At 49.0% G+C, this 17605-nt stretch overlaps 1 protein-coding gene and 1 long non-coding RNA gene across 5 annotated transcripts; one reads left to right on the forward strand and one right to left on the reverse strand.

Moving 5' to 3' along the window:
- Nucleotides 1-693: 693 nt before the first annotated feature.
- Nucleotides 694-12489, reverse strand: UNC119B (unc-119 lipid binding chaperone B). Of its 2 annotated transcripts, XM_061141747.1 has the most exons (6): nt 12210-12489; nt 9478-9591; nt 6539-6659; nt 6233-6405; nt 5131-5184; nt 694-4169 (listed from the first exon to the last, which is right to left on the reverse strand). In XM_061141747.1, exons 1-6 carry the CDS (start codon nt 12451-12453, stop codon nt 4057-4059), a joined length of 819 nt encoding a protein of 272 aa, XP_060997730.1. In that variant the 5' UTR covers nt 12454-12489; the 3' UTR covers nt 694-4056. The 2 variants fall into 2 exon arrangements, with proteins under 2 accessions (XP_060997730.1, XP_060997731.1); XM_061141748.1 differs by lacking the exon at nt 5131-5184.
- Nucleotides 11493-16819, forward strand: LOC133056441 (uncharacterized). Of its 3 annotated transcripts, XR_009692816.1 has the most exons (6): nt 11493-11701; nt 12390-12489; nt 12708-12765; nt 14552-14659; nt 15611-15685; nt 16486-16819. It is a non-coding gene; the product is annotated as an uncharacterized LOC133056441 (long non-coding RNA). The 3 variants fall into 3 exon arrangements; XR_009692815.1 differs by having other exon boundaries at nt 15611-16819; XR_009692814.1 differs by lacking the exon at nt 15611-15685.
- Nucleotides 16820-17605: the final 786 nt, after the last annotated feature.

Below are 17605 nucleotides of genomic sequence, written 5' to 3' on the forward strand. Positions count from 1 at the left end.
TTTATTGTCATTGGCAAATGCTCCTCTGAGGCTTCCTCACCTTTTACCACCACACCTGGGCACCAGCCCTGGGTAGAAGAAAAGGGGGAAGAGAAGGGGAAAATAAATCAGTGTGTGTAGGCAGAGGCCAACAGAACTTCAGGTGCCACTAACTGTCTAAACGAGAGTTATTTTTAACTTACATTGTTTGTGACCTTAAACATGGATGTAAGTTTTATATTAAAAGTATGCATGCAAAAAATAAATAAATAAATAAAAGTATGCATGCTTTCCAAAAAAGATAGGAATCAGAAGTTGGTTGCAAGAGGTTGGATGGAGGGAAGGAACTGGCGGCAGACACCAGGAAAATTTCCAAAGTGATGAAAACATCCTTTATCATGACTGTGATCAGGTATCCACTTATCAAACTCATCAAACCATACTCTTAAATGGGTTGAATTTACTTTTAAATGAGGTATGGTTAAAACACACCTCAATGAACCTAACTTTAAAATATATATGCATTTTAAATTCTGAAAGCATTTCATTAAAATGTAAAGCAAAAACACATGAAACCTAAGGCACAATACTGTGTCCTAATCACTCTAGAAACCAGCTCTACCCATTAAACCAGTATTTACAGAAAGGCCACCCCCACTCCACCTGCTCCCCCTGCAAAGCAAGAAGCCCAGTCAGGAGACATGAGGGCACACATACTGTGAAAATCTTTCTTTTATTACTGTCTCTTGTGGCAAAATAACATTTTATACAAATAAGTCACCTAGTTTACTTTGGACACAAAGACAATACAAACTGGAATGAGGATCTTAGGTGAAGGGGAAAGGGAGGAAGGACAGATTTGGTCATTGATGTTTCTTATATTCTGTGAAAAATAGATTTACGGGGGAAAAAAATAGACTTTCACAAGTTCAACGACTTTACGTGATCCTCTGTATACTACAAGGGGTAAATCCACCTCCTTCTTGTGCCTAAGACGTTCCGTGACATGGAATGTGAGAAACACGATTGACGCTTAGGGTCCTTCACCGGGTAGAGCGGCACCCTCTGCATCAGGGGTCCTCACCCACAGACAGAGTCTGTGCCGTAATTCTGAGAATGGCCCCCATTCCCCAACCTCACTGATGTCGTAGTGACAACGGCCACCAGGAAGACAGTGACTTTACAGCAAAAAAGTAAGAGTGTACTGGGAGTACTAAACCAAGAGTACCAAGGGTGGCAAGACACCCAACGGGTGTGCCGGACGCCGCCTGTGAAGGCCATTCCAGATGTGAGTCCCACTTCGACTAAAAAACAAGTTGAAGATCCCCCCCAGCTATTGCCACGTCACGACTCTCCAGTCTAAGGAGAGCTCCAAGACCCCCAAATCACTGCCTGTATTTGAGAATCAGGTGGCCCAGACTGTGAGTGCCTTCAGGAAGTCCTGCAAAGCCCTGAAAACTTGCGTTCCCTGCAAGACAGCTATAAGCTGACATATGAGGAGAGGATGACCTACTTTATCCCAGAACTACTTTTACTTATTTCCTGTTTACTCTTAAAACATAGAATAAAATAAACCATGGTCTTCTCTGCAGAAGCTAAAAGGGTATCTCAGCCCAAAGGCGCCACAGGAAAAGAAAGGTGCTCTCCCAGGAGCCTCCAGGGCAGAAGGACAGGAGCGAGACAGAAGGAGGGGTGCAGGCGGCAGGCCCTCTGGCCACAGCGGGGTGAGCCGGTCTGCTGGGACGTGTTCCCTCCAGGAGCTGCCTCACTGGTGCCAGCTCTGAACAGAGGGAGGGTGTGTCGCCCTGGGCAGGCAGTTTCTGTCCTGCCACCCCAGTGCCCACAGGTAGGTAACTGCTGCCAACAGTCCAGACTTCTCAACGCCATGGCCTCCTGATTCAGCTTCTGATGAGTTCAGCTACTTTCAGAGAAAGTATAATTTCCAATTCTCTCCCCAGCTCGGATACAGAAGGGTTAATTTCAGACTTATCCTAGTTAACACCCCAGATGCTTCTCAAGGTTTCCTGAGTAGCTGGACACAAGAATCTGGAGTCCGAGGTACAGACACCAGACCTTCAAGTGCAGAAGGGAACCAGTCCCTATCCCGCCGAGCACAGAGCAGGCGCTCGGCCTCATGGTGGTCTCCAGCGAGACTAAGGCAAGTTCCTGGGAACAGGGCGCAGCACTCTTCATGCCAGAACACTGGCCTCCTCCCCAATGCCTGCCCTCCTCCCAGCAACCGCCAACACTGTGGCGAGGGACAGCCCATGAGCCCACCAGATGGGGTCTGCCTGGGACACGGTCTCCTGAGCAGAGCACTGGGCAGCTCCAAACCATTTCCTAGATAGTACTTAAACATCAAATAGTAGAAACTCTCCCGACTGGGCTTGTCGCAGAGAGAAGGGGTTACTCCGAAGCCCAGCGAACACAGATCTGCTGAAGGTGCCCCAGAGAGAAAGGAAGTGAAGAGGCAGTGCTGATGTCTGTCCGCCAGGGACGGGAAGGAGCCACGCCGAAGGCACCTGGATTTGCAGCCAACTCCAGTTCTGGGGCTCATCGGGTCTGGGGTGAGCAGCCTGCCCTGCAGGGAGCCCGGTTTCTTCCTCCCTTGGGGGCTGGGTCCAGGGCCAGCACCCAGGATGAACCAGGGTTCTCTCAGTGAGAGAGCTGCCAGCCTCTGGCACAGCCCAGACTCCGGCCTGGCACAAAGCGCTGGACCAAAGTTCAAGGCCACTCGCGCTCTAGAAACCAAACAGGGTGCAACGCGGGGCAGCAAAGGCCAGGTCCGCCTCTCCTGGCCCCGCCCAGCCTTTCTCCCCAACATGGGAGACGGCATTCCTGTCAGAGGCACCACGTGCCTGGGTGCTTCCTACTGCGACCTTCCTATGAACGCTGAGCCCTGGCCACGGCGACAATCTCACCAGAAGGGCAGCAGTTGTCCTGAGCACCTACATCCGCCCACATAGACAGCGGTAGGGAGCTGAGGCGGGGAGAGTCCGCCCAATGAGGGCCTGAGGGAAGTGCAAAGAGACACGTTTTGGAGAACACATGTCTCTGCTGGGTCACCTCAGCCCATTTCCCCCTTTCCCAACACCGAGACCATTCCGACTAGCGGTCCACAGGACCAGAATCTGCCTTACTTAGGTGGGACCGGCCAGGATGGTTCCAGAGCAGCTTCAGTACAAAAGCAGAGGGGACAAGGGCCAGAGGAGCCGCAGGAGCCTAATCGGTACTCGGAGAAGTCTAGCCACACATCGCATACACTGGGAGCACCCCTGACATTTTGTAAAACCTCCCTACAAGAAGCCTAGAAATAAAAAAACAAAACAACGAGGCCTGTGCTTGCCTCGAGCGACACTACAATTCCCAGAGCGAAAACGGACACGTTCGATTTCAGGAGAAACTCAAAAGGTAGGAGCTAGAAAAAGCAGAGCAAGCTCGTCTTCTGTCTGGAAGGAGAACAGGAAGGCACAGCCAGGCTGAAACCTCGGGGGTGCCCCGGGAGGAGCAGCCAAGATCCCGGAAGTCAGACAGGTCAGCGGCTCCCTAGGCTCGGCAGCTTTGCCCACCCCCGCGCCTCAACTCCTGGCCCCATCCTCCCCTCCGCTCCGCTCAGGGTCCTCTCCAGGAGGTTCAGGACGATCCTCAGGCTGAGGTCAGTGTGCTGATGGCGGCCCTGCCGGTGAGGGAGGAGTCTCAGCTTCGCAGAGGGCCCCGAACCCACAGAAGAGCCTTCTCTCCCTGGTACAGCTGTGCCTGCAGGGACCCAGGCTCATCAGGACATCCTGGAGGAGCCGGGAAAATAAACTTTCTTTCTATCTGGATTCCAGGAGTCTTATTCTAAGTTTTACTACTTCTGCGACCTAAGGGGCATGGGGAAAAGGGAGGAAAAAATACGGGGGGAAAGAGACACAGCACTGCTTGGCACCTCTCTTGGAGCACAGGAAACTGCCACCCCAGCCTCGGCTTCCTGGGGCCAGGTTCCAGATGTGTGTCGACAGACAACAGCTTCAACCACCTCCGTGCACCAGGACCTCGGGCCATAGCAAAGCACCTCCCCGTCTGCTCCAGCCACTGCTACTGGCCCCCGTTATAGGCATAGTCGGCCTTGTTGTGCATTATCAGCTTGTTGTCGACGAAGTAAAAGCTGTCAGAACGGGTCTCATAGGGATTTTCAATCATCAGACGAACTGCAAGTTAGGAGAAAGGAAAAAATGCAGAGTTATGTGTGAGTCTGCACTATGGGCCAGGTGGGAAAAAACTTAGCATCCCCTCTAAATTCCCAGGTGGCTCAGTGGTAAAGAACCCACCCGCCAATGCAGGAGACGCAAGAGACGCAGGTCCAATCCCTGGGTCGGGAAGGTCCCCTGGAGGAGGAAATGGCAACCCACTCCAGTGTTCTTGCCTGGAGAAGCCCATGGACAGAGGAGCTTGGTGGGCTGCAGTCCATGGGGTTGCAAAGAGTTGGACATGACTGAGCACCCACACATAAAAATGCATAAACCAGCCCTTCCTGAAAATGTGAGCATGTGCTGTCAGAATAATGAGGTCAGAACAGAGGGAGCCAGGCCTGGAGAGCTGGGGAGACCTGGGACCACCTAGGCCCCCAACTGGTGCGTGCCCTCTGCTTCCACAGCAGGAGGCCAGCAGCACTGGGCCTGGTCCTCCGAGGCCATTGCCAGCCTGGTGCTCAGTCAGAACCCCAGAGAGGAGCTCGCCCGTCTGCCAACATGCATCAAAGCGGCTGACTGATCGGTGCTTCTGGCCCCCACCTCCAGACATTCTGGTCCAAATTTAGAATGCGGTGCCTCACTGGGCCCACCCACAGGCGCCCCTACAACAAAGGAATCCTAGATGAGCAGGAGTGCAGGGGGGCAAGGTGTCTTCTCCAGAGATGGCGCATGGTGTTAACTTGCCAACGACCCTGCAAAGGCAAACCTGTCCTGGGACCCAGACTTGAATCTTCTGTGTGTTGAGGCAGCTGCTCCAGGTCTTTAACTATAAATGGAGGGTCAAGGGACCTGCGAGCCACCACCCCTGGTTGATTCTGAGTCAGTGATCATGTGCTATTCTGAATCCCCTGGAGGAAACGCTGTCGCTGACCACAGTTCTCAAAAGGCACGGTGACTGCTTCAAGTTCTTTGAACTCACCAACATTATTTAGCTCACATCCAGATGACTGACCCCCATCCTCTTTTAGCTTATCTGGTTTCAAGGAGAGAAAAAGTTAGATGGCTGGCCTTTGATAAAAAACTTAAAAGGCTGTACTTAATCTTTGCTTGCAATTAGCAACATGTTCCAGGCCAGTTTGGGGAAAGGGCTTTAAAAACAGGATCGTGATGATAGCAGATGCAGCCTGCCCACTCCTCATCAAACCTCACTTTACCTGCGAACAGCACTGCCGCACAAGCACAGAGCACTTGTCAGAAAACAACACTTTCACGGGTCTGGGACTCTGAGAAAACTGGTCACAATTCAACTAAACTCCACCACTACTCACAGGATCCCATCGGATCCTCATTGCTCCGCAACAACTTCCCCTCATGACTCACAGGCGATGCTAATGTGAGAGAGCCAGACGGAAGCCACAAGACTACACAGCCTGTTCGTCCTCTGTCATCAGGTCCATCTCCTCCCTGGACTGGCCTTCCCTGCCTGGTGCCTCCCCCAGGTCTCCCTCCCCGCATCTCCTCCTAAGACCCTGTTTCCATTCTGTCACTCCTGCTCCCAGACCTCGACCAGCTCGCTATTTCCTGCCTGTTCTATTCTGACAGTTTATCTCATGACCCTTCTACTGGCAGAGAATGAGAAAGAGGTGGTCCTCAGATCGAGAATCCCACTCAGCTCAGTTTCACACATAGCTCTGATTAAGGAGAAAGCTAAGGGCCAGCGCAGTGCTGAGCAGGAGCTGAGGACCAGAACCGTGAAACCATGACTGGCTGTGTATGGAATGGGCGCTCCAGGGAGGGTCGGGGTCTCCTCTCATCTCCCTCCATCACACCCTTCCCCACAGCAGGCTTCTTAAAGGATGGCCTGTATTAACACCTTCAGAGTCCCACTGCCAGCAGAGCCAGAGTGTGAAACACGAGACAGGAGTGAAAAGAAAGGAGAAGCCTGAGGTCAAGTGACTCGAGACCCATCATGTCCCCGTTTCTCTGCCAAGGAGGTCACCAGACCAGATGGATTTCATTTCAAGGTGCACTCCTGCTAAGCTGAAAGATCCAGAACGTTGCACAAGTCAGGGGATACGTACTGACATCCTCAGAAAGTTGAGGAAACTCATAGATGTGCTCGCAAGTGTTCCTGCTGCTGGGGATGCAGAAGCCGAAATCAAAGTCAAAATTTTTCAGCAGGCGTTCCCGAAAGTAGTGCCGCTCAATCATCCGGAAATTTGACACAGGTTTGTCTCCCACCGTGAACTCCACCCTGCGAAACACAATCTCCGTGAGCTTGGTTTTGTTGCCTCCTCCCTCCTCTACGGCCAACCCCAACCCAACAGAGGACATTCTCCTCTGTGAACCAGAAGAAGGTGCTCCCCTCAGGAGAAGCCGGGACTCACGTGGCGCCCACTGTGCGGAGGCGGAGAAACGCTGGTGTGAACTGGTAGCGGACGAAGCGGCCGGCGCTGACGTCCACATCCCCGCCTGCTTCCCCTTCCTCGTCCTCTTCTTCCTCCTGGTCTGAAAGGGCACATGGAACGCCAGCTCAGCAAAGAGCACGACCAATCGGGGATACCGACACCCACAGCAGGACGGCAGTGCTCACTGAGCACCTGCTGGCATGCCTGGCTCCATCCTGCACACCTCACAGGGTCCTAACAACCCTGGAGCTGTTGTCTTCATTTTATCTCCACTGTACAGACCCAGAGAGGTGAGCTCAGGGGTCCAAAGTCCCCCCAGTCTTCAATCAAAACCCCAGGGTTCAATCACTGGTCAGGGAACTAGATCCCCCATGCCACAACTAAGACTCAGAGCAGCCAAAGAAGTAAATTGAATAAATAAAATATTTTAAAAAATTAAAATGAAAATACTGCTGCTGGGAATTCCCTGGTGGTCCAGTGGTTAGGACTCTGTGGTTCCACTGCAGGGAACATGGGTTGGATCCCTGGTCAGGGAACTAAGATCCTGCAAAGCCACGTGACATAGCAAAAATTAAATAATGTTGCTACATACAATATCGTGTAATAAACCATAATGGGAAAGAAAGTGAAGAAATATATATGTATAACTATACACCAGAAACTAACACAACACTGTAAATCAACTATACTTCAATAAAAAAAATTTTTAATGTTGTTAAAAAAATGGAGCCAACAGACTTACTCAATACAAGGTTGCCATGAACCTTCAATTTGTAAAAAAAACACACTATCTGTGATGTTCAATAAAGCGAAGTGAGCCTATAGTAAATTGAGGGAGCCGGGATGTGGATCCAGGCCCATCAGACTCGAGGCCTATTCTTAAACACAAGGCTATTTGCCTTTTATATAATCTGAAGCCTTGGGCCATGCCCTAACGCTGAAGCCTGAAGACCAGCTGGGTACCAGGCCCCTGAGGTGGTCTGTGCTATACAGACCAGGTCTGCTGTTGACCAAGTTAATGTGCTTGCTGCTAAGCAAAATAATGAGACTGCAAAAGTTGAAATTATCGAGAAGGCACTTTCAAAGAATGCAGAAATTTCTGACACAGCAAAGACAAATCCCTAGAAATAATTCTGCTATTTAAATGAAAGACAGTGACGTTCAGCCTTGGGGAACTGCACCTCCTTGGATTACTGCCTATTCCAGGCCATACCAGGCCCAACACTCTGACCATCTGGGAAAGGGTGAAGCATGAAGCAGATGGGCCATGCACCAACATGTGAGACCCAAGAAAGGAGACGGTCCACACCAGTAATGATGGGCTCTGGTCTAGCCCATTCCTGAACCCAGGAATGAAGAATCTGTAAAAGGAACTGGCAGACATTCTAATGTGAACCAGGAGTTCACCTAGTGTCTAGTAGCTACCCAGTGTCCAGCAAGAGCATTTTTTTCCAGGTCTAGGCTGAACAAAGGTACAATAAAAGAGAAGTCTTTTTCAGCATCAAATGTCCCAAGAACAGTGGACAACCAGACAGAGTGGGAGTTCAAAGGTAAAGACTCCAGAGGTCCGGCTCCAACTATGAGATTCAGAAAGAAACAGAGCAGATCTTCTCGGGGATTCGAGCTCATCAGAAAAATGCTGCAGGAGGGCTCTGGTTCAGCGTGAGCCTTAGTGAATCAAGATCCTTAACAACTGGACGGGCTGAAAATCACGGTATTTTTACAGTGTCTGATGCTGACCTTCCTGTAACAGTTCAGTTTTGTACTGAAATGACTATTCTCAGTCCTGTCTCATCCAAATCCATACACCAGGAAGTAGCCCTGGTATTCCCTGGGTCCTGGGAACATCTTAACACCACAAGGACAGGAAGCTTAGAGATGCAAATGGTACAGACCCAGGAAATTAGGTGGCCCTGACCCTCCCAATACAAGATAAGTACCTACAAGCTCAAGTCTTTAGTGCCCTGGTCAGTCCGGTATTACAGTAGCACAAGGAATCTCAAGTGGGGTCAGGAGACGGATGCCCTAGTCTTGGCTGAGACTTTTTTATGAAAGCCTCTGACTTACTTGGTTATTAACAGCTGTCTTACCAAACTTACAGGCTCTTTCTGAATAGCAAATAGATGAAAAAAGCTTGGCAAAAAGAGTCATTAACACAGACTGTGGCTGCACCTCTGGACTATCTGGGCTGGTGTTCTAAAAACAAACTCCAGGGGGCGCTCAATCTCCAGTGACATGCTCCCCAGACCTACACGTGGTCCCCTAGTCAGAAATGAAGTGCCCTGGAACCGCACCACAAGCACAAGCAGTGTTCATTCAAGGCTAACTGAAGGGGTCCCAAGCAAATGAGTTCACAGGCCTGGGCCTTCTGGTCATCCAGAAAATGCTGGAGATTAAAATCCAAACCGGGACTAACTAGGAAATCTGAGACACTATTCAATGGAAAGCGTGTGAGAAGAGAAACTCACGATGCGGACTGGAAGCCTCCCTATCGCCCTTCCAGAGCGTCCCCAGGACCCAAGGCTCGGGCAGGCTTTCTTCATTATACTTTCATTTCAAGGATTCCTTCCTAAGTGGAGGTGACACGGTCAGATCAAAGAGCACGGGACCTTAGGAAAGTCACTTGGAAATTCTGGGCCTCAGCTTCCTTATCTGTAAGATAAGGATAATAACCCCTCACAGAGGTGTGAGGACTCCATGAGCTGACATAAACAGAAAGCTGTGGAACCCATAACCAGTGCAGAGTAGATACTCAACAAGCACAGCTTCAAGCCCACAGGCCAGGCTTTAGGAGGCGGCTCGGAGGCAGGCCTTGCTGGCGTCAGTGACACAGGATGCGACGGCGCGCAAAAACTCAAGCCTCAGACTCTTTGCTCCAACGGTCAACTGACTACTGTTGATACGATCCTGAGACCTACCTGAAACACAAGGTTTGGCAATCTCAAACAGCACTGTCCCTGTCTCCAAATCTCGAATTTTGAAGCGGGTAAAATCAATACTGTAGACGTTGTCTTCGGGTTTACATAAATAATCTGAAAATGAGAGAGAGAGAAACCAATGTTGTTAAATAATCCTCCAAAACTACCATTTCTTTCTCAAGCTGTGAAGCAAACTCGGGTTGTTTACTTCTTACATAATTCACTTAAAATATACCCCAAAACTTCCTCTTATGTTACAGGCAAAAGTTGTGTGGAAAGAATTATGGGATCCAAGAAAGGAGAAAAGTGCATGGACTTGGTTTAGATGGAAGATTGTCGTAACACTTAGAAACAGGGATGGTAGAAGAGAATTTCTTTGGAAACACTTCAAAAATGACCTACAAACCTTTCATTAGAAGTCACAACACAACAGAACTTTTTTAGAAATCCGTTTGGAAACATTTATGCTGACCTAAAAGTCAGACGCGACTGAGCGAGCACACACCTAATAGTGAACATGGTGCATGCTTGCTGAGGGTATCACAAAGCAGAGATCAGCCAACTTTCTCTGTAAAGGGTCAGAAAATGAGTAATTTAGTTTTTGAGGCCACACAGTCACATCACAACTACTCAACTCTGTCACTGTAGCACAAATGCAGTCACACAACTATTTACAGACAAAAAAATACAAATTTTATATAACCGTGTGTCCCAAGAGATTTTTTCCCCCAACCATTTGAAAAGATAAAAATCATTCTTGGATTGTGGGCTGCACAAAACCGCAGGTGGTGGGCCATACCCACTCAGGTGGCAGAACAGATCTGCTGGAGAGGGCATGAGGCCAAAGGGAAATGGAGCCTCCAATAGCTTCATCAACATCAAGATAGTATTGACCAAAGATGATTTCATTTCTTCCTTTCCACCATGACTCCTGAGAGCATCTTCTCCACAGTTCACTTTGGTACTTTATCTTATACTGCCTGCTGTGTTCGCTGTTTCGTGTTTTACAAGCTGCCTCTCCAATAAGATGGCAAAATTGAGAGCTACTGATTATTCCATAACTTCCCAAGGCACTGATATTGGTTCTACACCTTTACAGGGGCCTCAATAAATACCCTGCTAAACGGAACAGACTTTAAGTAACAAAATCCAGAGGTCACCAAGCTGACTTACTACTTTCTCCAAGAAGCTGCAGAGGTGTTCGGAAGCAACAGTACCAAGCTCAAGTTCCTACACAGGGCCTGAGTGCCCTCTGAGCATGCCACTCAGCATCAGGCACTAGCAGCTGGATTCACCCTTGCTATCACAAGAAAGCAGGTGGTGAGAAAAGGTGAGGTGGTGAGCATTTCCTTACTTTCAGAACCCCTGGTGATAACTGGGTCAGAACAGAAGCAGCTTTTTCACAATGTTTCTATGAAACAGAATAGCAAGACCTTCTAAAGACACACTCAGGTGTGCAAAGGATAGTCCTGAGCCAAACAGTGATTGAAAACGGACACATGACAACACTCAGAATCAAATTAAAACTGTCTTAGAAGATGGGCATTCCATTTCACACAGGCTGAACCAAGGCCCATCCCCTCAAACTGCCATCCTCAAATCACTGGGGTGGCCTTCAGCTTCCTGAGGGCCACCTGAGCTGCCGACCAAAGCAAGTCAACAGATAAAAGGAGAGCAGCCTTAATCCATCAAGCTGGTGCTGGGCCTTCAATGTTAGAAGTCTAGAGGATGGGGCAGGTGGGTGGGCTGGGCAAGCAGGATCTAACCTACAGACTGGAAACTCAGGGGGAAATAGCAGCAAGAGAAAGGGCATCAAGTCAGAGAATGACCTGGAAGAGAACAGGAAGAGGGAGGAGAACCAGGACAGCGAGCGGGCGATATATTTCTTCTACCAATAAAAGGTGTAAAACCGCTGCATTCTATGCAAGAAATGCATTTCTGATACTCTGACGTATTCTTCAACCACTAGAACAAGTGTCAAAAGCAGGATTCACATTCTGGTTTTATACGTGGAACTGAAACTTTATTAATATATACATTATTTACATATAAATGCGGCAGGAAACGCCGCAGCAATATACTTAAGGAAGAGTGCACCTGCACACAAAGAGGGCAACGCTTGGGACCCAAAAGAGGCAGGGGGCAGAGGCAGGGAGCCAAGGCAGGCTGGAACCTGGAGGGGCTGTCCGGGGAGCCGGAGTGGAGGGAAACGCGGAGAAAGCAGGTAGGGGTCTGGGCTAGCAGAGGGCAGCAGAGGCTGGCTCAGATCGAGGGGGCCAAGCTGAGCAGGAACTTCACTAATAGCAGGGAGCTGGGGGCTGAAGGAGTGGGGGAGCGGCAGCGGCCCACTTGCCAGGGTCAGGAGCTAGTTAAGAAGACAAGACGGGGTCCGTCCCCACCCAAAGAGATCCAGCGGGAAGGAGAACGGTCGGCCGGGCCTGAGGGCCCAACAGGGACGGGCCACAGGGAAGCCTGGCGTGGCCGGAGTCAGGAGAGGGCAGTCGAGCTCAAGGGGACCCATCCCAACCAGGTGTAGGTGAAGGTGGGGAGCGCCGACTCGGCCGGGCGGAGCAGTGGGCAGCGAGGCCTGGCCAGTCGGGGGCGCCTGGGTGGACCCCCTGGGCCCGCCGAGCGGCGAGCGGCCGGCTCCGCGGAAGGCGACACGGGGCCCGGGGGCCCGGGGGCCCAGGGGCCCGGCGCCGAAGGGAGGACGCGGCAGGCCCCGCACTCACTCTCGGTGACCCGGCTGAGGCGCAGGACGTGCTCGGGCCGGATGGTGTCCAGAGCCAGCAGCTCCTGCTCTGTGACCGCTGCCCCGATGCCGTCGTCTACCGCGTGGTGGGGCGCCTGCCGCCGCGCCTTGAGCCTGTTTAGGACGCCGCCGCCCGCCTTCTTCTTCTCTTCCTTGCCAGTTACCAGCCCCCCGGGCCCAACGGCCGACCCCACGGCCGCAGCCTTCGAATTCGACCCGCTCATCGCTCTGCCGCCAAGATGGCCGCCGCCTCCGCAGCCGTAACTATGGAGAGAGGGGGCGGGACCGGGTCGGGACCTGGAGGCGGGGCCGAGGTGGGCGGGGCCTGCGAGCCGCGTCGATGGCACCACCCCGCCCGCCCCTCCAGCGCTGGTCCAGCCAGGTGGGCCGCCACCTTAATACTCCGGACTTTCCCCTTGGCCCCCGAAGTCATCCCAAACATCTAACATATATTTCGTACGGTCAAATTACTTTCTAGCACGTAAAATGTAAACAAGGCATCTTGAGAAAATGTGTTTTCATCTGCAGCCTAGAAGGTAAGACTGTGTGTGCTGTGCAAAAGCAGCTTTCCGATTAGATTGCCATTCTTAAACCCTACTGCGTCAGGCTTTGGGCTAGACATTAAACTAGGCTACAAGGAATATAAGAACATGAAAGGGGGCAGGGATTGAGTCTGCTGTATTCACCACTGTATTTCGGCAACCTATAAAGAAAGCTGAGCACCAAAGAATTGATGCTTTTGAACTGTGGTGTTGGAGAAGACTCTTAAGAGTCCCTTGGACAGCAAGGAGATCCAACCAGTCCATCCTAAAGGAGATCCGTCATGAATATTCTTTGGAAAGACTGATGCTGAAGCTGAAACTCCAATACTTTGGCCACCTGACGGGAAGAACTGACTCATTTGAAAAGACCCTGATGCTGGGAAAGACTGAAGGCGAGAGGAGAAGGGGATGGCAGAGGATGAGATGGCTGGATGGCATCACCAACTCGATGGTCATGAGTTTGAGTAAACTCCGGGAGTTGGTGATGGACAGGGAGGCCTGGCGTGCTGCGATTCATGGGGTCGCAGAGTCGGACACAACTGAGCGACTGAACTGAACTGAGCTATGCCTGTTGTTCAGTGGCTAAGTCCTGTCTCTCTGAGACCCCATCTTTCAGACCCGGCCTCAGGGTCTTTTCCAGGGAGTCGCCTCTTCGCATCAGGTGGCCAAAGTATTCAAGCTTCAGATTCAGTCTTTCCAACAAATATTCAGGTTTGATTTCCTTTAGGACTGGCTGGTTTCCTCTCCTTGCTAAGGGATTCTCAAGAGTCTTCTCCAGCGGCACAATTGGAAAGCACCAGGTGCTCAGTAATGACTGACAATGAATGAATGAGTGAAGGAAGGCTTGCACAGCACGGTGCTGTGGAAGAGCTCCCACTCTGCTGGGGAAGCCTGAGGTACATAATCCACTGCATGGCCCTTCCTCTTGACCAGCCTAGTGTGGACGAACTAGAAGACAAACCAGACTGCCAACTGTGGCAGCAGAGGTGCTAGCAGAGTACACAGGAGAGGTCTGGGGGGTGGGAGAGAGGCTTCAGGGGTGATGTCTGCACTGAAAATTGGAAATTCACTGCTATGTCAACTGGAGGTGAGTGGGACGGGGAAGATGCTGCTCCCTTATACCGCAAGTGGCTCCTTCGCTGGAGTCAGGATCCACTCTCTTCTGTGTTGGGAGGCCCCCAGCCTGAGTGCTGCAAAATGTGTCTGCAAGGCTGATGTCACCTGTTAGGCTCAGGCCAAAGTGAAACTCTACCCATCTCTCTACGAGTCTCTCTGACTCTCTTTTGAGCCTTAGCCTCAAAAGACTGGATTGATGCAGGACTTGCTGGGTCCTCTCACCTGATATGAGGGGTTTGGGAGCGGCTGATAAGCCTCATCTGGTTTCTGGATAAAATCCAAACCTGACTCCACCTCAGTTGCCCAGCAGGGTGAAACAGTATGTGGTCAAGTTCCTATCAAAACACTGTCCTGTCTTGGAGAGATTACCCCCCTCCTCCGCCCCGGGTGGGACTTCTCAAACTGTTCAGGGAATTTTAAGATGTGTACAGAAAATTAAGTTCTTTCCCTTTGCAAACAATTCTCTTTAAACTACTCAGCGGTAAGTAACTACTGAAGAATTTCCAGAACTGTTAATATGCTACTTGATTGTGAATCACTAAGATGGTGATGGGTGGGGCAGGGGTGAGCATACAGCCATTTCCCACAATCACTTGCTCCATGAATCTTTGTTCTCGGAGCACCAGAACTCGAGCTACCTGGAGCCTGGCTTTTCTCTTTTTAGGGATGATGACAAGCGTGTTGACCCCTTTACTTGCAATTCCACATCCAGGAATTTAGCCGATATGTATTCACAAAGATGCCGGACCATTCTAACACTGAAAAGTTAACAGTAAGTTGCATCTATTCATGTTATACAGCTGTTAAAAAGAATGAGATCCATCTCCATGTACTAGTATGGAGAGACCTCAAAGATAGATTAAGTTTGTGGGGGGAGGTGGACAAGGCATACAATCCCATTCACTTAAAATTTTAAAGTACATGAATATTTGTATGTGACTGCAATGGAAGGGGTTTGGATATAAAGTATTAAGTGAGGTTCCCATTGGGGATCAGAGTATTAGAAGGGACTGAAGGGAGATATATTTTCTTTCAACACTCTTGAGCTGCTTCTATGCTATTTTATTTTTTCTTTTTTCTATGCTATTTTATCACAAGAAGCACATGATCATGGGCTGCTTGTTTACTTTGAAATAAATAAATAAATAACTTTGGATCTGTGTCTTGGAGGTAGATTCTAAGTCAAAGTAGCCTTATTATCTCTTAAAAACTTGAAAGCTACCTCAGACTGGATCACTTTTTTCTGTTCAAAAAGAAGTTTAAATAAATACTGCCATATATGGGAGTTGAGGCCTGTACTCTCTCTGATCACTATCTGTAAACTGTGGTTAAAAAGATTATGTCTTTAGGAGAATAGCAAGCACACCAAAAAGAAAGAAAAAAATATCTGTGATTATTCCTTTTTAAAAAGGAGTTGGAAAAATCAGGGCTGTAAACTCCAATCTGCCTCTCCTCACCAAATCTTCCTTAGCTATATCAAAAGGCTCTTAAATAAAAAGTGTTTTTTGAAAAGTACGTCCTCTCATTCCCTGTTTGGTGGAAAAAGGAAAATATAGATTTATTGCATTAAATAACAGCCCCCGTGTCTGCTTGGGCCAGAACATGGGAAGACAGGAGTGGGGAGGCTGGCCTCCCTTTCATCCCAACTCGGTTCCTCTTCAGGTCCCTCTCCTTCAGCTGGTTAGTTTCTTCTCTGAGAGGTGTGACAGTGGCTGTTTTCCAGGACAGTCTCAGAGTTGCCAGGCAGTCGGCCTCAAATCAGGCCAGGCAGGTGGGGCCCAGAGCTGGTGCAGCCAAGGTAAGCAGGACATCACAGGGCTTTTTTCTGCTGAGACAGGGAAGTTCAGTCCTCCTTCCTGCTGCCTCCCTGAGGTGACATCCATTGAATCGGCGGGTTACGGCTGGGACTGCAGGCGGGCCTTGTGGTCTGGGAAACTGAGAGCTAGTAATTTCCCTAGTACCCCAGTCACTTCTCTCCCTGGCTGAGGGCTTTTTTTTTTTTTTTTTTTAAAGCATTCATTTGTTACTTTTATCCCACCTGCTTCCAAAACAGATTCGTCCAAAGTCATACAGCACAAGACTGGTGGGTGGACATTCGTGTAGTCTTCTTGAGGGCAGACATTTCAACATTTTAAGTGCATATATTGATTTTGGTTTTTGTTTTGGCTGTACCATATGGCACACAGGATCTTAGTTTCCCAACCAGGGATCGAACCTGCAGTGCCTGCAGTGGAACCAAGGAGTCTTAACCGTATACTGTTTGCATATACTGTTTTCAGTAATTCCTTAATGGAATTCTAAAGGCACATTTGCACATGTGCAAAATAAATACATATGTAAATAGGTGTATGCATGTGTGCTCAGTCACTTCAGTCATGTCTGACTCCATGGACTGTATACGTACATATAAATATATATAAATACATATAAAATGGAAGATATACACCAAACATGATAATTTATATCATCCTCTAGGGATTAAAGAGGTAGGGCTAAGACAGATGAATCTTTTTCACATCCTGTACCCCATATAAAATTTTTAAATGTACTTTTGCACTTTGTATCACTAAGCCTTAAAAGGTTACTTTTCTTTTTCAGAGAAAGAATATAATAAACCTCCGTGTAACCAACACCAAGCTTCCTCAGTTATCTACCCTCAAAAGGTTCCTTCTTAAAAATAGTACATCATGTTTTATGTCCCTGGACATATCCTGGTTTACAGTCTATGGGAACTTGAATACTGTATAAAATCTCAATTATGTGGAACTGGTTCATAGTGCTTTTCAAGTCTACTATATCCTTCTACTTCTCTGTATATTCATTCTATTAATTTTTGAGAGTTTGATATTGAAACACCAACTAAAAATCTTAATCTACTTAAAAAGATAATTGTAATATATAGAACTGTATGTAACCTTGTTCTGTATTTCCAAGTTTCCTATAAATGTTTTATCATACTTTCATAATTTAAAAAAGAAAAAAAAATTTTAATTAAAACTCCATCTCAAAAAAAAAAAAAAAAAAAGGTAATACATCATGATGTTAAAGAACACAGGGTAGGTCACATATGCCCTCTGAGCCTTTGTTTTCTTATTTACACGTCAGGCCAGTGACTGGTCTTTCTTGGGGTTGAGAGGAGATGAAAACAGCAATGAAAAGCACTCTGCTGGTGCCAGGGAGAGTGTCTCACGAACAGTCGCTATGGCAATACATTTCAGTGCCCACTTTCTCCACGAGCCCTCTGCTGAAGGCAGGCACCCTGGGCAGGGAGAAGTCACGGAGCTGGATGGGAGAGTGCAGTGCAATGACTGAAAAAACAGTCAAGTCAGCACAGAGAGCAGATGCGCCGGGGACCAACGTTTAAGGAAGCAACAGATGGGAGGTCAAGTAGAAGCCATGAGAAAACCCAGGAGAGGGCTTCCCTGGTAATCCAGTGGTATAAGACTCCGCACTTCCAAGGCAGGGGGCTCAGGTTCACACCCTGGTCAGGGAACTAAGATCCCACATACCACATGGCCAAAAAAAAAAAAAAAAAACTCAGGAGAAGGAGTCTTAAGGCTCAAGCCAAAAAACAAGTGGGTTTGTTTTTCACTAATATAAGTGGTTAACAACAAACAAAACTAAGAGTCTTGGGCCAAATAACCGCGGTGAGGTACCTACCATTTCCGGTTGCTAGAGAGCAGAGGCCCGCCTGATCCAGACCTCCATGCTTCGCTTC

The sequence above is a fragment of the Dama dama genome, chromosome 5, assembly GCF_033118175.1.
Source record: "Dama dama isolate Ldn47 chromosome 5, ASM3311817v1, whole genome shotgun sequence".
Lineage (NCBI taxonomy): Eukaryota > Metazoa > Chordata > Mammalia > Artiodactyla > Cervidae > Dama > Dama dama.